Below are 25,444 nucleotides of genomic sequence, written 5' to 3' on the forward strand. Positions count from 1 at the left end.
TTGAGTAGCAAGATTGGATTTTTTGGGCATATTTCAAATATTTGTTTCAGCTGTAAAACACCTATGCACAATGAAATTTCTAATCGATGTGTGAGAGATAAAAAAATAGCATAATATTGAAAAAGTAAACAGACTGCAGAACAGTTTCAAAAAGGCTTGAGTATCAGCATTTCACTTCAATAGGTTTGTAGTCTCAGTGGAATGCAGAAGGTTCTGTTGGTAGTTCAGTTGCCTTTCTTCTCTAATTGATTTTATTGTTTGCTTTTTCTTCTGCTTCCCTTCTGGCCATTGTGTTTGTATGAAGGCCGGCAGCTTTCTTGGTCATCTTTATCTATCTGTGCTGCAACCTGTCCCGCTTCACAAGGTACAAGGAACATCATCCCCACATCTGTGATATATTTGTGTCTCTGTGTTGTTATTTATAGTAAACTGTTATGTGTTTATTCCAACAAATGTGAGAGCATGCCTCTCAATGCACTTGTCTGCTGACACTCCTTCAGATATACTGGACCGAGGACGTTTAGGGCTTTAAAGGTCAGCACTTTGAATTGTGCTCGGAAACATACTGGGAGCAAATGTAGGTCTTTTAAGACCGGTGTTATGTGGTCTCGGCGGCTGCTCCTAGTCACCAGTCTAGCTGCCGCATTCTGGATTAGTTGTAGTTCCCGGGTCACCTTCAAAGGTAGCCCCCCGTACAGCGCATTGCAGTAATCAAAGCGAGAGATAGTGGTTAGTGGTTTCTGTGGCCAATCAGAAATGTATTTAGATTAGATTCCTCTGCCCAACAGCTCTGCACTTACATTGTAAAATAGAGAACTATATGACCTTTGTGAAAATAGGATGAAATTTAAGGATATTGTTCTCTTGAGAGAGGTGTAAAATGCTAGGTGGCATTCTTGAGCCACATGACAATCTAAGGGTTCATCACAATTGCTCAGGCCTAAACTTGTTATTTATATACTTTGCATCTGAAATTCCTTCTGGGAGCATCAGCTATTTATGCTGTGCAATGTGCATTGCACTAATTGCAAACAGTGATTGAGCAAAGCTTACATTTTAAGTGCTTCAGGTAGGTAGCTGTGCTGGTCTAGTAGCACCTTATAGACCACCTAAGTTTGTTCTGGTATGAGCTTTCATGTGTATGCACTCAGATGCATGCACACGAAAGCTTATACAAGAACAAACTTGGTCTTTAAGGTGCTACTAGGCAATTTTTTAAATTTAAATTGCTTGTTAGACAATGTTTTATTCATCCGCTTTATGTACATACAGTACTTGTATGATGCCCAATAGCAGCCTCCTAAAATGCAATATGTCAGCCATCAATAAATCAGTAAAAGAACAAAAGACCAGTGGCAAATAAAGCAGTATAACCCATCACCACAAAAAGTTGATTGAAATGCAGATATACAAAACCTGAGAAAATGTAAATTCTCTTCATGGGGTGGAAAAGGGTAGACAACCTTGGTAGGGAAATTTAGAGAAGGGCCTCTAAAAATTATCTTAATTTATGAATCACTTCCCATAAAAACATATCCAGTTCCATTTGGTCCTAATCTGTTAAGGTCTTCAAAGGTCAGAATCAGAACCTGGAAATGGCTTGGAGGCCAGTGCAGATGATAACAGGAACTGATTCCTGTTAAAGACCTTGCGGCCAGTTTCTGGAGTAGCTGAACTTTCCAAACTGCTTTCAAAGGAGATTGCTGGAGCATGGGTAAATAAGGCAAGGGTATCTTTATCCAGGTACTGTTGAAGTTGGCACACCAGCTAAAGCCTCATCACTTTCCTTGGGAAATAGATTTTTATTAGCTTAGCCACTTCCATTGAAAACAAAGGGTGCTTCAGTGCCTCAGTCTGGATTGTGCCATGTGTCATAAATATGCCAGTTTCTGGAACATGATGGGATTTTGTTGAAATTATCTCAATACAAGTCAATATCCATACATATGTCAGGGACTGGACTGAAGGGGACGAGATGGAGAAGGAATGGTGGAGATCCCTGTTTAGGGTAGTTTTTAATGACTGATGTTTAAATGTATTTTTAATCACTGTTGGATGCTGCCCAGAGTGGCTGGGGAAACCCTGCCAGATGGGTGGGGTACAAATAAATTATTATTATTATTATTATTGTTGTTGTTGTTGTTGTTGTTGTTGTTGTTGTTGTTGTTGTTGTTATTATACAACACATACACACCCGTTCTCCTGACGCTGCAGGAGAAGAGGAATGCAGCACTGATTAACAACAAGGGTTTGAGGAAGGTCACAGCTCAGAGACAGATGAACAGAAGAGTTGGGAAGTGTTAGGAGAAGGGGAAGGTGAGGCAGAGCCAGGAGAGACAGAGCAGCCCGCTGACACATCACTGGAGAGTATTTCTGACCCCCCTTCTCCCAGAACTCGGCGTTTGTTAAGAGTGCAGGAACAGAGGACTCGGAGAGAGTTGGCCATGAGTGGACACCGTAAAGGGAAATGCTGTTGCTAGGAAGGAGGGGGGAGGAGCTCAGTTGGAGCAACACCATTGTTGGGGCATATGGCATTCTTCTGTCTCTCACTATTATGAATGAATATACTCAATAAAAGGACGCTACCTTGTTTTTCTCTACTTCTTGCTGCCACCGGGTGAGGGATAGATTTCCTGAGCCTGACAGCATAGCAGAGCTACTAGTCTTGCCAAACCTAACATTGAACCTTGTGGTTTTTATTGATTGTAAACATTTGGTATTTTTTAAAGCTGTACTGTACACACCTTGCTGGTTTATGTGGCATAATGGAAACCATGCATTGGCTTACACAATTACTGGACCATTTTGTTTTTTTATTTATTCATTACAACGATTTATATGCTGCTCTTTAGTTTGGAGATTTCTATAATGACTAACAATAATGTAAATAGCAACAGTGGTAAGTTAAGATCAGGAGCACCAGCCTGTTCTTTCAATACAACAGGTACAACTCTAGCGTTGTTGTTGTTGTTCAGTCGTTCAGTTGTGTCTGACTCTTCGTGACCCCATGGACCAGAGCACGCCTATCCATCACTGCCTCTCGCAGTTTGGCCAAACTCGTGCTAGTCGCTTTGAGAACACTGTCCAACCATCTCATCCTCTGTCGTCCCCTTCTCCTTGTGCCCTCCATCTTTCCCAACATCAGGGTCTTTTCTAGGCAGTCTTCTCTTCTCATGAGGTGGCCAAAGTATTGGAGCCTCAGCTCCAGGATCTCTCCTTCCAGTGAGTGCACAGGGCTGATTTCTTTCAGAATGGATAGGTTTGATCTTCTTGCAGTACCTGGGAGTCTCAAGAGTCTCCTCCAGCACCATAATTCAAAAGCATCAATTCATCGACGATCAGCCTTCTTTGCGGTCCAGCTCTCACTTCCATACATCAGTACTGGGAAAACCATAGCTTTAACTATACGGACCTTTGTCGGCAAGGTGATGTCTCTATGCATTACAATAGTTCTAAAACAGTTAAAAGACCCAGGCAAATAGAAACGTGTTCAACTGGCAGACCTCCCCAAGGAGAGTGTTCTACAGCTGGGGCACTGCCACAGAAGTCTCTCCCACCCACCTCACTTCTAAAGGTAGGGAGGACATCTGAGTAAACAAATATAGGATTGCACTCCATGTAATAGGTGATTCTGATCATCCTTAGATGCGAGAACCACTGAAGTAAACTTTGTTGCCCTTACTTACCCAGTAACTTACTACTTACTCAGTTACTTAAATGCAGAGAACATAGTGAATTTTGATTTTCCGCATATGTAACAGGGTCAAATATAGATTTGTTATAATTTCTTGGTCCTGAAATGGTATTATCTGAAACACAACTGGCTTTAAGATGGTTAAACCTGGTTTTCTAAGTGAAAGGTATGCAACTGCAGTGCTGGCCTTTGTGTTTTTAGCTCTAATGATGGCTTACACACAGTGTGACAAAATGCCTCTGAGCGTCAAAAGTGCAGAGCCGCTTCATAATCTCTGCCACTCATTCTTTGCAAAATGCAATTTTGTTCACACAGACTGCTTGTCATAACAAAGGACACATCACCGATATTTATAGAAATATTCTACTTGTTGTCATATCTTCACCATGTTCATATTATCCTTTAAAAAAGAAAATTGTGTGCGCGGATTGTGAGCTCACTGGAACCGCTGTGCTGCTCCTTGGCTTTCAGGTTCAACCTCCCTTTCAGTGCTGCTTTGAAATGAATAAGCAGCCTTTGCAGGTACAAAACCAGACCCAAGGACTTTTACCTGTAAAGAGTTGCCTTGAGGAAGGAGAGCATAATAAAGATTAAAAGCTGTGCTTTTAAAAGGCACTGATTGAAAGGCAACAACTGCAGTATAAATAGAGCAACTTGTGTAATCTTGCTGTTCTGTCCCTTTAACATATTGCATCTTCACATTCTTTGTTTAGTAAAAAAGCGTTTGGAAGGGAACAGTGGTGAAATGTCAAGGGCCAACAGTTTCACAGAAGACATGGACCTCATCTCTGAAGAGGCACCTTTGCCTGCTGTGTCTGATGTGTCACAGTAAGTGCAATAATTATGAGTGTTTCTTAGAAACACATGGCATTTGCAGATGTTACAAAATCACTTGTGCAGAGTTGGATGCCAGTCAATTTGGCCAAATATTGTTTGTTGGACAGTAAATTGATTTTGTGTTATTTGGCTCCAGTTGATTCTGTGAATGCAATTAATGTGCAGTCCTTTGTTATGTAAATAGCAGCCCTGGGGAAGTCTGAGCAGCCTTAGCACCATGAAGGGTAGAGAGGAAACACAGAACCCTTTCTCTCTCTTCTGGGGTCTGAACAGAAAAGCTGCTTCTCCAATGTGCATTTCAAGCACACCAGTGGAGATTTCCTTTCAAGTTTGAATACTGCATGATAGAGAAATGCACAGTCATTGTCTTAGAGCAATTAATATCACATCTTGGGCCCTTACTGCTTTTGAAACTTCTTGGAATTAAGCAACAACAAAAATGGGGATTTTTTTTTGTCTTTTATACTGTAGCCCTAGAATGTGGCTATTGTTGTATTCACAACCGTGAAAAAAAATATACAGTGCCTTTGTTACTGTGAAGGAGAGGACATATATAAACTAACTTTTAAAAATTGAGACAAATAAACAACTTACTGGAACACTTCCTCGTGCATCTGTAGTGCCTTGCATCTTGATGTTTGCGATAGAACTGGCATAATAACTTGTTGATCAACCAAGGTGTTTTCTGCAGGATGGATGTTAACTCCTAACTGTTATTTGAATAAGGTTTATACAGCAGTGTCTTGTGGGCAAAGGATTCAGTACGTTCCCTTTTGGTCTGTATGGCCTATTTTGTTTTGTTTTTGTATAATATGTTGAACTATTATGGTGGATTTGTATTATATTTTTTAAAAAAATATTAGTGTTATAGTATGCTGATTGAAATGTTAGTTTATTGTGAATAAGATTCCACATAAGGAGCTGGTTTTAATATTTAAATCTCTGGGACCTGCCCACCTCCAATACTACCTTTCACCTTGTGTGCCTCGTGGCCTATTTAGACCTTTTTCTGGAGCCCTGTTTTGTGTACTTTCACTGTATTGTCAGCATGGCTGTAGTGAGAAGTGGAGCATCTTTGAAACAATCCTGGGCCAATGGAATACTCCTCCAGAGGAGGGTTAATAAATTACATCTTTACAGAGTTGGAAGAGATTGAGCTTTCATGAGCTTTCATGAAATGCAAGTTGCCTTTTGAAAAAGGCTTTTCATGCTTTTAACATTCATCGTCAAAAATTTGGTTGTGGTGCCTAAGTACTCTTCAGAGAAATTGATTGAGAAATTAAAAATTAGAGACACAGTGTATTGTGAGCTTAGATATTCCGCCAGAAATTTAAACCTCAGGATCAAAATTTCAGAGAAGAAGAAGAAGAGTTTGGGTTTGATATCCCGCTTTATCACTACCTGAAGGAGTCTCAAAGCAGCTCACATTCTCCTAGTCAGTGAATGGTTGAATAAGACGTGGCATCTGGCCATAATGGCAAAACTTGCTGAAGTCCTACATCTTTATGATGGAAGACAAAGACAAGAATACTTTGAGAAGCTTTGGACTCCACTTATTTTATATATGGATCAGAAATTCAATACAGACATTTTCATATAAAGGCTTTTTCACTGCTGCCATAATATATGCATGAGTATTGATTATATATATATATATATATATATATATATATATATATATTCTTTTCTTTCATAAAATTTATACACCACTTGATTGTTAAATAACTTCAAAGTGGTCTACAAAAAGAATAAAACAATGAAATTATCAATAAAAACATTCAAAAATACTTAAAATCAGCAATAAGCTAAAAACCAGATTAAAACACATGGCAACATTATGTCCTTGGCAAGCACCACAATGAACACAGTGAAGGCGCCTGCTTGATGTCAATAGGCAGGGAGTTCCAAAGTGTAAGTGCTGCCACATTAAAAGATTTCTTCCTTACAGACGCAGAATTAGGGTTACATAGCACCTGTAATGGTGCCAAGACCTCACAAAGCAACATGTAGAAAAAGAATGATGCAGGATACATTAGGCACATGAGATAGGTGTAAGAATACTATGAGGAAGCTTTTCTAAATCACACAAGTCTGACAACTCTTAAGGAAAGCACCAGGTTTTCAAAGCAGCATTGAATGTCTGCACTGAAGGAACCAGGTGTAAATCACTCATGTGGATCAAGTAAATTGTTTCTGTAAGTTTTGTACCTAAGCATGTAAATTACTACATTTTATCTGATATATGGTAAATATTTTTATTTTGTATGTTTACAGTTTAAATACCACAGTGAACTATTTCTCATCACGTATTTTAAAGTGCTGGGCTCTTCTTTGCTGTACTAAAACATGGCATAGGAAAGTTTGGAAGTGAGGTTTTATTCAGTCTTAAGAGTACAAGCAGAATTGTCGTTTTGTGAGGTTGTCCAAATGCATATGCTTACTTTCATATATTGAGATTGGTGCTGATATATAAATAGCTGCAACAGAAAACCCTGTGGTGCCTTAAACCCCAACAGAAGCATTATGTCCTAAGTAAGAGGGGAGATGACAGAGGTGTATTAAATTGTGGTGCATAAAGTAATAATACTAGACTTCGGGCATATGAAGCTGAATAACGGAAGAGTCAGTATGGACAAAAAAAAGTTATTAAAGCAGTGCATAGTTTTGTTATAGATTTGTTCCAACGAGAGGCAGTGGTAGATGCGAACTTGGATGGCTCTGAAAAAGGATTAGAAATATTCACAGATCAGTGGCCACTAACCACAGCAGTTATATTACACTTCTGTTGTTGGAGACGGTCTGCCTCTGAATACCACTTCCTGGGAATTGCAGCTGGGGAGAAGGTTTTTGCACTCCTGCTCTGTTTGTGCACTGCCCACAGGCATCTGGTTGGCCTTTGTGAGAAGAGGAATCCTTTGGCACGATCAAGCATGGCTCTTCCTGTATTCTTAAGCGTCTAAGGAAGTGGACTTCAGGCTTATGTCATAATAAGCATGTTAGCCTTTAAGGTGCTACAATACTCTTTGTTGTTTTTGCTGCAACAGACTAACATTGCCAAATATAGAACCCTTCATGCCAGTGGTGGGTAGAAAAAGAGGTGCCAGAAATCACCGTGAACACCTCCCTTGTTCACTTAGAAGGGCAATGGGGTTCACCTGAAGGTGCCAGAGCCGAGTTCCATTGGGCTCTGGCTGGAAAAAGGCCCTGGGTAGAACCAAATCCATCAGTGGAACAAGGGTGGGAGGGAATCAGCGAATGTGACTCTTTCCTTTGTGTGGCATGCTGCATTCTAGCCATGCAAAAGTCTCCTCCGTACACAAATACATACATGTGCGTGTACACACCCACCTACCCTGGCAAATAAATATAATTTTCAGAGTTCAAGGACATTTCAGCCAGGCAAAAATACTTAAGGGGTCAGTAAGGGACATGGCTCGAGGATGGGGCATAGTCTAGGTAAAGTATCGAGGGTCAGATACAGGGGCCTGGAGCCCCCAGGGCAGAGGTTACCATTCCCTGCAATAATCCCTATAAAGATGTAGGTTTGACTGATTGAAACCAGCAGAATGTCATCCACTGAGTTTCGCAGTTGAGTAAGGATTGAACCTGGGTCTCTTTATGGCGGTCCAGTTATTTACTGGAGTCAGATGTGCCCTTGTGTACCAGATATTTCTAAAGGTACATTGGTTAGTAAAGTATTGGCCTTTCTTTTGTTTCTTTGAAGTGCAACTTGAAATAGCTGTTTTAACTGTGACTAATGTGCTTGTACTGCCAATTTTGCTTAACTTTTTATAACTAAACATATAGTACAGCCCATAACAAACCATTTCTTTCTTTAAAAACAGATGTATAACCAGGTAAGCACGTCTTAATAATGTCTATTTAAACCTGCTTGTAGTGTGATAACAGCATGGTTGAGTTTTATGCTTGATACTGTACTTTTTGATCATGAATTGGGACTAGAGGATTCCACATCTGATAAAATCACAATTCCTGACCACTTCACACTGCCGTTTTCACAAGACCAGTACCTTGATGGGGAAAACTATCTAACTAACTAAGCAACCAACCAACCAAACAAACAAACAAACAACACCTAATCGGATATCTGGGTGAACTGTGCTACACCATGCTGCCTGAGATTCTAGCCACCTTCATTTCCCTGGAATAGCTGTACTGTTGCTTTAGTTCATAGTGTGCCTGGTTGCCTAAGCCTTTGAAAAGGAAAAGGAAAAGGATATTGCAGCAAAAACCCTCAGACCCGCCTACATGCCCATGCTGGGTGTTAACCTGTTTCCCATTGTGCCACAGCCTCCATCATCTGTTGCTGTTTGTGTCTTTGGATATAGGGCCTGAAACAGCCCTAACAGTGACTCTAAGCAGATGCTACTGTATATGGAAAAGTATGTGGGTTTGGTTTCCTTCTTTTTGTTGTTGTTACGCTATATTGGCAAGCATGAAACACACACAAAAAACTTGCATTAGGGTGTAAGTTTATTCAGTCTAGTCAATAATAAATGTAGTTTTATTTAACCATATTTGTGGTGAAACAGAATTGAAATGAAAGTCACTTGAATCATAGTGCAGTATGCCATCTTTTTATTAGAGGTGTCATTATGGAAAAGGTTTAAATGTGTTTCCTGGATGTATTGCATAAGGTAGTTTTTAAAGAAACAATAATAGGAAAATGTATAAGCAAGAGAAGAGATGTGGCTGAAATTAAAGCAACACAGCAGAGTTCCTTTGCTTTATGGCAACAAAAACAGAGGCCCATTGCTTATTAAAAAATTAAACTTTTGGGGCTAATGACACATGTTGAGTCGTGGGTGCAGTGTCTGTATGATTTCAGCTCTTCATGTAATCAGCTCTGGGTAGTGATTCAGCATGCTAGCAAGGATATGCCAGGAGTCAAGTCTAACAAGAACAATCTCCTTTATTGCAGTAGGAACTTGACTGACTGGAGGGAAAGGGACAGCTCCTTTTATACTCTCAGGAACACGAGTTGGGGGAAAGGATACATTTAGATTTTGCCGGGACCCAATCAGAGTAAGGATCCAAGTTGTGCCAACAAGTTAACCAATAGCAACTGTCACCACGCCTGTTTGAATCACCCTGGAGCGGGAAAGGTAGTTACAGAACTAGCAGTGAAACTCATATATTCATATTAAACCAATACATAACAACACACGTGACACATATGATCTACAGTGGTACCTCGGTTTTCGAACACCTTAGTTCTCTTAACTGCTTGGAACCCGAACACTTCAAACCCGGAAATGAGTGTTTCAGTTTTGGAACTTTTTTCGGAAACCAAACATGCTCCGATTTGAGTGCACACTTCTGCTTTGAACAGCGGCTTGGCCCCAGCAGTGACTGCCACCACTTCCTTCCCTGGTGTTATGTATTGAAGTTTTCACTCAGGTCCACGTCAGTTAATTTACCGGTAAGCAGGAAACCCTGGGCTGTTGTTGTTACAATGTCGGCTGAGCTGTTTGTGTTCAGTTCAGTTCAGTTCCAGCTTACTATAAAGAACTTCTTGGAGAAATCTCTGTGTCGTCTGCTGTGTCCATCCACTACACTTAACACCTTCCCTTCCCTCTGCTGGGATGGAAGCGCCTCTTTCCTCGCTACAAAGTGGAGTTGGGCGGCTCCTCGGAGTGCAAGTGACTCCGGAGCAGGGAGACTTGGAATCTGGCGACTCTCCCCCAGCGCGCCAAGAGGCGGTGTCTGGGGGGGGGGCGTGTGGTGGGGAACTATGCTGCACAGGTTGACCTCCCCCCGTCCCAAGCCCGACCCCAAGCGAGGCAGCACAGCCGCATTCCTGAGCTGGGGATCGGGGCGGTCGCACTGCGCGCAGGCTCCAGCCCACCCGGCTCAGCGTCCAGCGGCTAGGAGCGCAGCCGAGAGCAGCCGCCGGTGCTGCCTCCTCTCCATGCTCCGGTGCTGCTAATGATCGTGTCCCGGTGCCGCCGTGCCAGGGACACGCAGGCAGTGCCACCCTGACCAGCCCCCCCCCCCCAGCGAATGGGGAGCATGGGCAGATGCTGGAAAACATGCAGGGAGGAGAGCGAGAGAGAAGGGGCTGACTTGGGTGGGGGAAGAGAACTTCTGCCTCCCTTTCCTCCTTCCCCCCCCCCACTAAAACTCCCCTCTCCTGCATCCAGTTAGCCACCTCCTTCCCCACATGCACCCCACATGCTCATCCCCCCCCACTAAAGCTCCCCCTCCCGCCTCGCCCCTCCAATGGCAATGGGTAGATCACTGCCAGTTTTTAATACTGCATAGTAGATTGCAGCCTGGTTTACTGCTTTCATTTTATGGATCAATGGTCTCATTAGGTAGTAAAATTCATGTTGAATAGCTGTTTTAGGGGTTGTTTTTAATTGTCTGGAATGGATTAATCCATTTTGCATTACTTTCTATGGGAAAGCGTGCCTTGGTTTTGGAACGGACTTCTGGAATGGATTAAGTTTGAGAACCAAGGTACCACTGTATATGGTAAGGTGTACATGTGAGCAAACTTGCAAATGTATTCCTGCTCCAAATCAGTATTTCCCCTCCCCATGCTTCCAACAATGACTTTTTCTTGATGTCTGTTAAAAAATCTAGGAAACAGGCAGATTATTATTATTATTATTATTATTATTATTATTATTTAAATGTGCATTCATACTGTTACAAAAGTCAGGTGCCTCCCCCCTCTTTCTGCTGAGCCCATGGGGTCTCAGGCACCCGCACAGGGTCTGTGTCCCTTTGAAGAATAGAAGACGCGGCGGAGACTGTCATAGCTTTAAGAAATATGGTTTATTCACCCATTTACACCTTCAGTCTGCATGGAGGGAGTCCAGATCTTATGCCATGGTCATTTCAAGAGGCAGCAGTGCAGGCGTCCTTCAGGCTGCCTGCCCAAGATGGATCTCAGCTCTTCTCCCTCCCAACAACCCCCCCTGCAGTTGCCCTGGCAACCTTCTAAATCCCCAGTCTCTGTTCACAAGTGGGGCAAGGATTTCTCTTGTATTGTTAATGCTTCTCAATTGTTCTTTTGATAACCTTAGCTCAGCCAGGTTGTTTTGTATAAGCTAGCCCAGGAATTCCTTTGCAGCTTACATTCTCCTTTCATATCACAAATGACCAAAATGCTAGCATTATTAATTTCTAGAGCTTAACCTCAATCTATAACAATACTTTTCATTTCTGGCATCTTCATCAGTCACAGGAGACCCTGTGTTAGGGATGCACTACAGACCTGGGACTTTTATTTTGGGGTGTGAAAAGAGCAAGCCAGCCCTGAATGAGAAGCACTAGGGGGTTAGCAGGGTTTTTCACTAAGGAACTAGATGAACACTAGCCAAAGGGTCAAGGTTTTGAATGCAGTACTAAGATGCATTATTAAGGCACATCTTCTGTCTCTAATCCAATCAGGAAGGGTTTTCCACCTGAAGAAGAAGATGATCATTGAAGAGAATCTGCAGATATCACTTCTGTAAGAGAAGTGCCTTTATACAGGGAACAGAGTACACTAAGTCTAGAATTCAAAATCACAAAGAAGATTCCTCCTTTTTGAATATCTACTTTTTGGATAAATATCTTGAACTGTTTTGTGCAGACACATTCACAAAAAGGTAACCTTTGCACACCCCTAACTATTCTACACATCTGTTGACAAAAGCATGGTGGATTTTGCTAGAAGACAACTTTTGGACATTAGAGGGCACTCTGTCATAGTGAAATGGTGGACAGCATTTCACCTTTCAACAAATGCTTTAACTGATAAAGCGCCTTTGGTGAGCATGCATTTTGAGACGAATACATTGGATGTGGTCGCTAATTTCATACTTGGTAGCTGCACGTGGGTGTATCATGCTCTTTGGAAGCACAAGTGTATGTTTACATACAGAATCCATATGTACATTGAACATTGCTTGCCAATGTTTGGATAGAAATAAGCATACAGTATTCTCCAATGGAAGCTGTGACAGTTACAAAGCAACCTTTAGGGTTCTCCAGGTTTTGTCCAGTAGACCTTGTTGCCATTACACCTTGTTGCCATTACTTGGTTCAGCTTCTCTCTTTATTTTAAACAAAACAAAAAGGAAGGAAGCAGGTTTTCTGGCTTGGGATCTGGATATGACAATCAGGGCAGTGGTGGGCTTTGGGGTCTCAAAACTCAGCGGCACCCTGTGCAATACCAAAATTTGGTGCCCCTGCTTCTCACCTTCCATTCTACATCAGAGTTGTGCCCCCTGTGGTTTCCCCAAGGGTCCTCGTCCAGTGCTCCTTGAAATTAGGAGATGAGTTCATGATGTCATCACTCAGACTAGGGGCAGACTTTGGTAATCTTTTGTAATATGGCATCCTGTGCGAGGTGAAAATTGGGTGACCTCAAATGGATCTTCTCAATTTTAGGCCCCCTCAGTTTGGCACTCTGTGCAGGAGAACCTCTTGCACCAGCCTAAATTTGGCACTGTTAAGACCAGGCACGTAATGGTTAACAAAAATATTGTTGTGCTTTGGACAATACAGCATGGAAGCCTGGACCATCTTCATCACTCTAGGACCATGTTTCCCAGCCTTTTTCCAACTGTGGTCCTCTTCCGACCTTCTTTCCTTCCTGTGCCCCCCCCCCCCCCGTCCTACTGGTAGAAAGGTACAGTAGCTATTTAAATGTTTTGCTTGTAAATAGAACATATTTTATTTATAATTTATATAATTTATACAAAGTACAATTACTTAAAATGATGGGAACATAATGAAATATTGTTGAAGACGAACAACATAGAATCATGGAGCTGGAAGGGACCCAAGGGTCATCTTTCTAGTGCAACCCCCTCCAACATAGGAATCTCAGCTAAAGCATCCATGACAGATGGCCATCCAACCTCTGCTTCAAACCTCCAAGGAAGAAGATCCCTCACAAGGGAGATCCATCTTCCATGTATTATAAAAAGTAAACAACACTTATTTGACCCCTGACATAACCCCGCTCTCCAGCATCTTCCTCCTCTGCCCAGTTCCTGACACCAACATATAATAAAACATAATAAAACATTTTTTTAAAAATTCTTCCCTTCAGATGGCTCAGGGGTTGGATAACGCCATACCCTTCAACATTTCTCTGGTGAAAATAGGGATGTCCTAAGGAAAAGCGGGACATTCTGGGATCAAATCAGAAACTGGGACAACTTCTGTAAATCCAGGACTGTAAATCCCTGGAAAATAAGGACACTTGGAGGGTCTGCAAAAGGCGCACAGGGAGTTCTGTATATATGGGAGAAGTTTAAAAAGGAAGTGGTCTTCACTGACCTGGTGCAAAAAGACCTTGTCACCTGGAGGAGCCCTGGCGGCCTAGATAAAACACTATAGCTCCCCACACCTTTACCTGGGAGTAAGGCCCACTGAACGTGGTGCAGCTTTCTTCTGAGTAGACAGCTATTTAACTAGATGCAAGTCAGCAGCACCAGAAGATCCTGCTTGGCTAGGCACTGGGGCAGATTTCACCCCACGCCTTGCAGAGCCAGGCTGACTCTGCTGGCAGGCCCTGCGCCCCTCGGCATCACCCAAAGGCGCTGTGGATTGCATCCTGCGCCTTGCAGAGTCAGGTTAACAACAACAACAACAACAACAACAACAACAACAACAACAACAATTTATTTATATCGCGCCCATCTGGCTGGGTTTCCCCAACCACTCTGGGCGGCTCCCAACAGAATATTAAAAACACAATGAAACATCAAACATCAAAAACTTCCCTAAACAGGGCTGCTACCTGACCCAGCACTGGCGGCAGCTACAAGCAGTGGTCAAAACGGGAGCCTCAGCAATCACCCTCTCCAGCTGTAAACAGACCAGGATTGCTGCAAGAAAATACACATGCCAAAAAGAAGCACTAGCCCCCCCCAGGTGAGCCGCCCCCCTTACCTGCTTGTGATTGGCCAAGCAGCCAGCCAGCCAATCAGGATTTTTTTAAAGATTTCTTTTCACTTCCCTCTGTGGCCCCCCTAGCCTCATGCTGTGGGCCCCCCATTTATGTGCCCCCCTTGGAATATCCTGGGACTTTTCCAGGGAGTCTTCTCTTCTCATGAGGTAGCCAAAGTATTGGAGCCTCAGCTTCAGGATCTGTCCTTCCAGTGAGCACTCATGCCTGTTTTCCTTCAGAATGGATGTAGGTTTGATCTTCTTGCAGTCCATGGGACTCTCAAGAGTCTCTTCCAGCACCATAATTCAAAAGCATCAATTCTTCGGCGATCAGCCTTCTTTATGGTCCAGCTCTCACTTCCATACTGCTAGGTGGTTTAAAACATTTCATAAGAATTAATGAGAACTGACAGTGAATTTATTAATAGCAGTAGGAATTGCTTTTGCAAAAGAAGGATTTGGGACAGTCTGGTATTATCACTGAAATGGAAAAAATAAATTTCTTAATGTTCAGAGGTATAATGTAGATATGAACTCTTGCAATTACTGGATAAAATCTATGTAATAATTAGAACAATTATGAGAAAAATTTGACAAATTCACAATCCTTTCAATATTATAAATGTTTCATGCTATGTGTTTCATACTTTGAGTCTTTTTGTAACTTAGGGTGCCTCTGATTTGAGAAGTTTATCAATAATTAACTATACTGCTCTGCCGTCTGTATGTGGTAATATTTATGCATAAATATCTTGGGAGTGTGTGTTTCATTTACACATTCAGGATTTTGCTATCTGAAGTGGGGCAAAAATGTTGCATTTTCCAGATTGCTTTGGCTAGCAACCATGGGTGCAGTACGCTCTACTTTTTTGTTGCTTCATAATTTTTCTAAAATCGCTACAAACATTAGATTAAAATGTAAGTTTTCAAGGGCCCCTTCCCCTCCATAACTAAGCAGTATGTTTAGAGATGTTATCACTGTTCCCTCTCGCACCCCTCTTTTCCTTCCTTCCTTTTTTCTTTCTTTCTTCCTTCTTTTTTATTTTCTTTAACCCCCCCTTAATTGCTTAGCTGTTTGTTTGTATTACTAAGGCAATTTATCTCTGGTCTCTAGGTCAAAATGAATGTATCAGACCATTACAGTACAAAAAGCTTAGTGCATGGCCACTCAAGCCTACAGCCAGTTATTGCACGCTATAGTGTATCCTGTGCCTTTCATTCTCTGTGACTGTTTAACTTTGCAGTGTGCTGCAATGGCATTTTTCATAAGTTACTGATACTTATCTCATCCTGGTTTACTTTAGCAGGGGTGCATACAGCCAGATAGTAGTGAGACTAGATCATTGTGATGGCGTCTACTTTGTCTGCTGTCAGCAATAGATGGTTTTGCGCTCCTCGCTTCCCTGAATGGTAGGAAATTTTAGGGAAGTGCCTTTTTAAAAGTTGAGTTTCCTCATGGGAAGAAGGCACTGGAGACTTGTGTGATTGTAATCAATTAAAACAAAAATAAAAATAAAAAAAATCCTTCCAGTAGCACCTTAGAGACCAACTAAGTTTGTTCTTGGCATGAGCTTTTGTGTGCATGCACACTTCTTCAGATACACTGAAACAGAAGTCAACAGACCCTTACATATAGTGAGAGGGTGGGGAGCATAGCTGTCAAGTCTCCCTTTTTTTGCGGGAAACTCCCTTCTTCCAAGCCTTTTCCCGCTGCCGTCCCTTATTGTTGATATCCCTTAAATTTCCCTTATTTCTGGGAAGGAGAGTTGGAGTCCGGGGACTCCTTGGGTCCCTGCATTTCTCAGCCCTGCCTGCCTGCCTGCCTACCTCATAGGACTGTTGTGGGGATTAAATGAGGACTAGGACCAGGGAGCTCCTTGGAGAAAAAGGTGGAATATAAATACCTAATAACAAACAGACAGACAGATATATAAAGAAGAAGATAAAATAGACGAATGTTTCTCGGCAACAGGTGCTCCGATTCAGCATTGCTGCCCCTAACTGGAGGCAGAGCAGAGCCAACCTGGCCAGAAGCCATCAGTGGTCCTCTCCTCCTGCATGAATTTGCCTAATCCTTTTCTAAAGCCATCCAAGTTGGTGGCCATTGCTGCTCCCTGTGGCAGGGAGTTCCAGAGGTTAACCGTGTGCTGTGTGAATAAGTGCTTTCTTTTCTCTGCCCTGATTTCTCTTTCCTGGGAGCTCTTTCCTGGTGTAAATTAATTTGTAGGTTGGGGGGGGGGAATTACCGTGGCGTGGACTGTCCCTGAGAACTGTAGACTGTCCCCGGGACAGGTGAGGGTGCTGATCCCTTATTTTCAAATCCGAAACTTGACAGCTATGGTGGGGAGGGGTATGACTCAGAAGGGTGGTGGGAATGGAGGATTGGCTGATATGTGTGGAAAACCTGTTGACGACTGTTAATGACTGCAATTGGTCTTACAGGAAAAAGCAAGGGGTGAGATGGCTAAAAATAGCTTTGTCGTGTATAATGAGATAAGAATCCAGTGTTTTTGTTCAGACCATGTCTCTCCATGGTTTTAAGTTTGGTAATGAGTTGCAATTCAGCAACTTCTCTTTCCAGTCTATTTCTGAAATTTCTTTGTCTTAAGACAGCTACTTTGAGATCTTTTATAGAATATACTGGGAGATTGAAGTGTTCTCCTACTGGTTTCTCTGTCTTGTGATTCCTGATATCAGATTTATGTCCATTTATCCTTTGGCGTAGGGTTTGGCCTGTTTGTCCAATATAGAGAGCTGAAGGGCACTGTTGGCATTTGATGGCATACACAATGTTAGAAGATGAGCAGTTAAATGGTCCTGAGATGGTATGTTTGATGTTGTTGGGGGCCTGTAATGGTGTTGTCCGGGTTTATGTGGCAGCAAAGTTGGCATCTGGGTTTATTGCAGGCTCTGATCCTGTTGTATTATTGTGGGTGAGGAGTTGTTTACAGATGTAAGCATTGAGCATAGTGAAGTACTCAGTGGAAATCTGTAATGCATCGGAGTAACAGTCATTTAGCTGTCAAACCCCTTCCCCCAACACCCAAGACTGCTTCTTCTCAGAAGTTCTTTCTGCCTAGCTTACAGTGGTACCTCAGGTTACATATGCTTCAGGTTATATACGCTTCAGGTTACAGACTCCACTAACCCAGAAATAATGCTTCCGGTTAAGAACTTTGCTTCAGGATAAGAATGGAAATTTTGCTCTGGCTGCGCAGCGGCAGTGGGAGGACCCATTAGCTAAAGTGGTGCTTCAGGTTAAGAACAGTTTCAGGTTAAGAACGGACCTCCGGAACGAATTAAGTTATTCACTCGAGGTACCACTGTATTCATACTATTCCTTTCAAGTATCCAACATACTGCTTCTCTCAAGTATCTAGCATAAACATGTAGGTACTTCAGATAAATCTGTAGGTACTTCAGTAGATACCAGCCGCTAATGCTTATTTAAGCAGTCATCCTTTAATGAGTGTTAAAGCATTATATTTAGCTATGAACTGTACAAAAACTACAAAAACTTAAGGGGTGCTCATTTTGCCGGGCAAGTTAATCTACTATATCTCACCACAGTTGGGAAATTTTAGTTTTCTATTATTTTTCTAAATGAAAATTACTTTCTATTTGTTGCCAAATTAGAATACCAAACCGCAGGACTCTCGGGTAGCCTGGACTCTCATGTCTCTTCATCAGGACTCTTCATACATGCTTTACCCCACTCAGTGTCTGAAGTGGTACAGTACACTGTTGAAAATACCTTTGTAGGGATACCTAAAATAAATATGCTGTCAAAGGGGCTTTTTCTTATGCAGACATTTGTACCTAGACAACAACTCTGTGTGGCCCACACCACTTACAGCTTTATTGCTCTCAGTTTTTGCTGTTTCCTACTTTCCTCACAAGTGCAGAGGAGACAGGGCGTTTTGAAGTGCATTTTGAAAAACCCCGCACCATGATCAACTTGTTGTGGCTTTTTATCACATTAGAATCACAGACTCTTTCACCCAATGTGGGTCTTGAACTCATGATCCTGAGATTAAGAGTCTCATGCTATACCAACTGAGCTATCCCTCCAGTAATATATTTGCAGGAGGTTTGTGGTGCTGAACTGCAGAGACTCCAGGCAGTTGTAGTTTTTCTCATATTGAACCCATTCTCTGGGCCTGTTTGTGGCTTCCAGGAAGAGCATGCACATTTTTTAAAGAAAATGCTGCAACAACCTTGCTTTATACATTTACAGGGAAGCTTACCTTGTTTTATATATCTGTGTTCATGTTGAAGAAATAAATTAGTATAAAATGTGTTAAGTCATGGATAGGTAGTTGTCTAGGCTGGAAATGGATGAAGCTGTCATTCTGAGCAGGAACTTTAAGTCTTAATTTAATGCTAAATTAAGTGTTTACTCATCACTCATGGGTTTGTTGCAGTGAAGTCAGGAGGAAAGTTTTAAATTTATATGTACAGATTTGATTTATCTTGTGTACAGTAGATAACAGTTGTTGAGAGCATTGATATACACAGTGAAATCTAGACTTAGGTAAAGAAAGTAATCAAGCAAAATAGTGGCTTTTCTTCTGAAGTGCATGCTTAAAAGAAAACAAGACCTCAGGAAAAATTACCTCTACATAAGCAAACTATGGCAAGTTCTTAAAGAAATAGGAGTGCCGGATCACCTCATCTGTCTCCTGAGAAATCTCTATGTGGGACAAGAAGCTACAGTTAGAACTGGATATGGAATAACTGATGGGTTCAAAATTGGGAAAGGAGTGCGACAAGGCTGTATATTGTCTCTCTGCTTATTTAATTTGTATGCAGAATTCAACATGCGAAAGGCTGGACTGGATGAATCCCAAGCCGGAATTAAGATTGCCGGAAAAAATATCAACAACCTCAGATATGCTGATGATACAACCTTGATGGCAGAAAGTGAGGAGGAATTAAATAACCTTTTAATGAGAGTGAAAGAGGAAAGCGCAAAATATGATCTGAAGCTCAACATCAAAAAACTAAGATCATGGCCACTGGTCCCATCACCTCCTGGCAAATAGAAGGGGAAGAAATGGAGAGATTTCACTGCAGATGGTGACAGCAGTCACGAAATTAAAAAACGCCTGCTTCTTGGGAGAAAAGCAATGACAAACCTAGACAGCATCTTAAAAAGCAGAGACATCACCTTGCTGACAAAGGTCCTTATAGTTCAAGCTATGGTTTTCCCAGTAGTGATGTATGGAAGTGAGAGCTGGACCATAAAGAAGGCTGATTGCCAAAGAATTGAAGGTTTTGAATTATGGCGCTAGAGGAGACTCTTGAGAGTCCCATGGACTGCAAGAAGATCAAACCTATCCATTCTGAAGGAAATCAGCCCTGAGTGCTCACTGGAAGGACAGGTCCTAAAGTTGAGGCTCCAATACTTTGGCCACCTCATGAAAAGAGAAGACTCCCTTGAAAGGACCCTCATGTTGGGAAAGATTGAGGGCACAAGGAGAAGGGGCTGACAGAGGATGAGATGGTTGGACAGTGTTCTCAAAGCTACTAACATGAGTTTGACCAAACTGTGGGAGGCAGTGAAAGACAGGAGTGCCTGGCGTGCTGTGGTCCATGAGGTCACAAAGAGTCGCACACGACTGAACGACTAAACAACAACAAAGCTTTCAAAAAGTTGAAACCCACTGTTGTGCTACTATGGGAACTCACTTTTTCAGCATAAATGCATACATGCCTAAACAGTGGATATCTGTCAAGATTATAAAGCAATCAGGCACGGCGGTCCAAAAATTGGGCTTCCCAGCTTCTGTTTTTGTTGTGACCACTTCATGTTAGTAGAGGCAATGTGTGCATATATTTCAAACATCTTGATCCTGAAATTTCCCTAAAGTGGATTTGGATACCCAAAGAATATAGTGTGTATTTAAAGCTGAATTCAGTTCAAAATCTTAATTGGAGACAAAAACCCCACCTCATATGGAGATGCTCTCATTGGAAGCCAAGGTATTCTTGCAAGTAAAGCCATCCTCACAAAGAGACCTCTTTGACAACAGTTGATGGAATCCAGATGGACCCTGGGCGTGGACCCCCAGTTTCAGCCCAAAAGCCTCTGTATCAGGCTGGAAGAGTTGCTGAAATAGCATCCCTTTTTCCAAGGAACCCAAAGCAGTATTCATGGTTCTCCTTCTCATTTAATCCTCACAAAAACCCTGTGAGGTAGGTTGGGCTGAGAGGCAGTGACTGGCCCAAGGCCACCCATTGAGCTTCATGGTTGAGTGGGGATTTGAACCCTGGTCTCCCGGGTCCTAGTCCAGCAATCTAACTACTGCACCACACTTTAGTTTATGGAACTTAATGGAAGCCATGAAGAACCAAACCAGCCCTTATCTGCAACCTCCTGCTCTGGGATCTGTTTCTTGATTACATGAGTCTGTGACAGAATTGTGGGATTGTGTGCTACTGTGATGGGAAGCTGGGAACTACCTTTACATACAACATAGCAGTAACAATTACAGTTAGGTAGCCATGTTGGTCTGCCATCGTCAAAACAAAATAAAAAATAAGAAAATTCCTTCCAGTAGCACCTTAGAGACCAACTAATTTTGTTCTTGGTATCTGAAGAAGTGTGCATGCACACGAAAGCTCATCATACCAAGAACAAACTTAGTTGGTCTCTAAGGTGCTACTGGAAGGAATTTTTTATTTTGTTATAGCCGTAACAAGTTACGATTTCTTCCAATTTCCAGATGCAAATGTGATTTCATCTTGTGACTTAGCAATCATGCATATATGTACAAAGTATTTCTCCAAATAACTTTTTTGCATGCTTTCTTTTGAATATAGCAGTTTTCTGAAGACCCCTGAACAGTTAAGGTAGCAAGACTTTGTGAGTTTTATCTCATACACCTGAATGCAAAAAAATAGTTTATGATAGATTAAATGAATGAGTTACTCTCTCAAGGAAAATTTTATTTACATCTGTCCTAAGTCAATAGGGTTTGTTTAAAAGGATCTCTTGTATGTTAGAATTTCTATTAGTTTTTAAAAGCTGGAGGCAATGATGCTTTCAAAAAGCAGACCTGCCCAAAACATGCATGTGATAGGTGGTATGTGGCTGAGAAGTAGGGATGACATGGTGTGTTATTGCCAAGAGTCCAAACTGGTAAGGGCAGAATAATTTGGGCATGAAACTTCTTAATGTTGTATTTGTTGTGCTTTTTCAACAACTCAAGAATCCCTGGGTCACATGGCAGGAACTCACTCAGTGGCTCCTTCTCATAACAGCATTCATTGCCCAAGTTTCAGAAAAGCTGCCTGAGAACAAATTGATAGACAGGAGCTGGCCCAAGACATTTTGGCACCTGAGGTGAACCACAAGCAGCACTCCCTATGTCGCAGGAGGCCACTGGGGGGGGGGGCTGCAGAAGAAGGGGCAGAACCAGTCTCCAAGGAGTGTGCCACAGCCGTTGCTGCCACCACTGCAGCTGGCAATGCATTCCTTGGAGGCTGGGTCTGCTGCCTCTGTGGATCCTGCTACCTGAGGCAGTTTCCTCACCTTGCCTCAAGGGTGGGCTGGCCCTGTTGATAGACTTCTTCTCTGTGTGTGTATAGAGCACAGAAAGGTCAGAAACGAGTTACTTTTGCTTGCTTTTCAGAACAGTAGCTGTATTGGTCTGTTGTATTTATACTGTATACTTAATTGAGAGTAACCCCATCAAAACACAGTGGACTTTATTTATGAGTTGGCCTGCATAGGATTGGGAATTTTAATATGAGGTAGCTGTGGTGAAGTTGGGCAGTCTTTATTCTAGATTATTTATGCAGAACACTTTTGTCTCTGACTCTGTTCATAATTGACTTTGCCCGTCCCTGACAATACTGTATACCAATAGTTCACAATAGATTTTCCCACTCCTGACATAAGTAATGTAGGGAAGAAGAGTACTAAAACAGTTCCTTGCATTGCAAAAGTCTACACAGCATTGCTACCAGCCCAGAAATTTATCTTCTTGGCCAGTTGCCTTCCTGCCTCTAGGAAGCCTGTTTCTCATTAAATGTCTGTCACAGAAACCCAGCTCACTGCAGAGGATTCTGAAACACTTGCTTGTACATGTTTGGCTCTCAGGCGTCACTGGCCATTCCTGCTGGGCCTTAACGTTGGCCTGTGATAACTGAGAGTTTTGCCAGAATGCACTTCCCAGCATCTTGTCAGTGCCATGAGGATCTGCAGTGACAGAGAATCTTTTATCTTCTTACGGTTCCTCCAGTTGAGAAACGGCTAATACACTTCCCCAAAACTCCAGGATTCTCTGAGATTAGGAATTGCCAAATCTGCCACTTTTGGTTTATCTCTATTTCTCATTTTCCCACTCTTCACCAGCATTCCAGACCCTCAAAGTGTCCCATTTTTCATGGACATCCCTGATTTAGAAAAGCCATCCTGGTTTCTGATTTGATCCCAGAATTTTCTTTTCCTTAGGATGTCCCTATTTTCATTGGAGAAATGTTGGAGGGTATGGCATGTTTTTACATGCAGTTTTATCTAATATATACATTTTTATGAAGCAATTTCCCGTAATACAGTATATTTTTAGTTACAGGTAGGTAGCTGTGTTGGTCTGCCATAATCAAAACAAAACAAAACAAAAATCCTTCCAGTAGCACCTTAGAGACCAACTAAGTTTGTTCTTGGTATGAGCTTTCGTGAAGAAGTATGCCTGCACATGAAAGCTCATACCAAGAACAAACTTAGTTGGTCTCTAAGGAGCTACTGGAAGGATTTTTTTATTTTTTATTTTGTTTTGACAGTATATTTTTGTATGTGTTATATACATTTTACCCCAATATATGCATTTTTTTGTACACATTGCTTGGTTTCTTCAGAGAATAATGATTGTGTTTTGGTTCTCACATTGTTTTGGAAAGTGCAAATTAGGTAAGTTCACCTTGAAATGCAAACTGAATGAAATTTTGTTCCCATCCTGCAGGAATGCTGCTTTGAAAATACTGCACTTGACTGTCGCCTCCAGTCTGGCTGTGTCCTTATCCTGTGGCATATAAAGTGCAACAAATTAATCTATCCCTGTTTGTGTCTCTAAGGGGGGGGGGAAGACCCCCTTTTTAATGAGTCTGGGAGTTGTTTTCTAGGGATTATAATAATGCTGTTGTTCCATTTACTGTAACTTTTGAATCAAATAGTAACAAGGAACACAGATAACAGCCTAGCTGATCTTGAATAGAAATCCATTTTTTATCCATATAGGGTTTGAACATTTCTATAAAGGACATTGTGGCCCTGGTTGAAATAGCTGTACTACTTGGAGCATCTAATTAGTGTCTCTGAGATCACAAACCAAGACACTTCCAAATTTTTTGCACTGAGTAAGAGGCAAGGAATGTGGTGATATAATAGATGATTATGCCAAGTGACATACAGAGTGTTTCTTCCTTGTGCTGAAATGTGTTCACTTTTAATTATTTTCTCAAAGTCTCATTACTTGGTGCTTGCAGAGCTCTGAATACAAAAACTTAATGGCTTTTGCATGTTGCATCTTCATGAGTAACACTAAAGCTGAAAACAGTGCTGTAAGAGTGCTGACAGCTATGTGAGAAAGGTTTTATTTTGTGTGGACAGGCGGAGTCCCCCAAACCCCATACGACCCATGAGCGGAATAATGACACAAGACAACATGCTATGGGATTAAATTGGCCACAACTTTATTAAGGTTCAGGTGTAGGGAGACCTTGGCTCAGGCATTGGGCGTTTATCCATCCCAGTCCTCAGCCGGGGATCTGGGAGACTTCAGGGTTATCCAGAATATGTGGGGATTGGGCTGGCTCTGGAGAACATATGTTCAAGCAGAGAGCCTGCCCCCCATTCACCGCCGCTGGAGGGGGAGAGCAATGACAACCTCTCGACGCATGGCCAGTGCCTCCCCCCAAGACCCCTTTAATGGGGAACCCTGGTATTGCCGCCACAAAGGGGGGGTCACTGCCTTACACCCCCCCATTTAGGAAGATAGACAAAAGGATTCCGCCCAAGGCCTGAAACCGCCACCCAAGGCTGCAAAATTGCGGTCTTGCTGCCAAGACTACCTACACCTGAAAAGACGCTTCGCCATCCGCCACCCATTCCAAAAGGCCATGCCTAATGTCGCTCAGCCAGTAATCGTTACCACTGGCTGACAGGTGCACACTGTCGGGCCTGAAGAGTTCTTTCCTGTATATTTTGATGCTGGGATGCTTCACAACTTGACCCCCGATGCGTGAGGTTGCCGAGCGCAATGCTGGTGTAGTTGAGTCTGTTAGGTTTAAGGTTGCCCTGCCATTGCAAGCACGGGAAAAGTTCTGACCAGAAAATAGTTATGTTAGGGTGCACGTCAGGTAAGCTTTCCAAGTCCGCAATTGCTGTTTTTATTAGCACTATGCTCTTACGAACGACCAGGTTATTTTCGCCAAGGTGGATCACATCCACATCTGGCGGGGGACGGAACGTAAGCTCGTGACGCAACCAAGGCAGCAGCGCATCCCAGCACATTCTACGATGACCGAACCAGGAAATGTTGACCTTAGGCTGAAGGCCCAGATGTTCATCAGATGAACCCATGGTGGCTTGGACAGCTGCCCAATGTACTATGCTGTGGCTGAAGATCCACACGTTTGGGGTGCAAGTCTGAAATAAAGAATCATACAGTATTTGTCGCCGCCTGCTGATTGTGCCTAAAATAGCCCTTGAAGGCGGCTGAGCACCACCGCCCCATTGCCATAATATGATCCGCAGTGAGCCCGCTTGCCGCTGCTGTGGTTGCTGCCCCAATGCGGAAGGAATGACCAGAGATTTGTGCCGGATCACCTCCGCAGGCATGGATAGCCTTTCGTAACACTGCAATGAATTGACAACGGGTCATAGGGCGACCCGTTGCATGAGTCAAGAGAGGGCCCGGTCCAGGGGGGTGCACTTTCAGGAATTTACGCAATGTTCACACTCATGAGCAAAACTACATTTCTCCCTATAAC

The 25,444-nt window shown here is 42.4% G+C and overlaps 1 protein-coding gene across 3 annotated transcripts in view; it reads left to right on the forward strand.

The window, feature by feature from the left end:
• Positions 1-25,444, forward strand: part of LOC117046421 (potassium voltage-gated channel subfamily KQT member 1-like) — a 293,603-nt gene that overhangs the window by 55,024 nt on the left and 213,135 nt on the right. For 2 of the 3 annotated variants that reach the window (XM_033148232.1, XM_033148233.1), the window contains one exon: positions 4,408-4,522. In XM_033148232.1, coding sequence (XP_033004123.1) covers positions 4,408-4,522 — 115 coding nt within the window. Of the gene's footprint in view, positions 1-304; positions 365-4,407; positions 4,523-25,444 lie in introns of all 3 variants that reach the window. The other variant, XM_033148231.1, reaches the window with a different exon arrangement.

The sequence above is a fragment of the Lacerta agilis genome, chromosome 5, assembly GCF_009819535.1.
Source record: "Lacerta agilis isolate rLacAgi1 chromosome 5, rLacAgi1.pri, whole genome shotgun sequence".
NCBI classification, from domain to species: Eukaryota; Metazoa; Chordata; class Lepidosauria; order Squamata; family Lacertidae; genus Lacerta; species Lacerta agilis.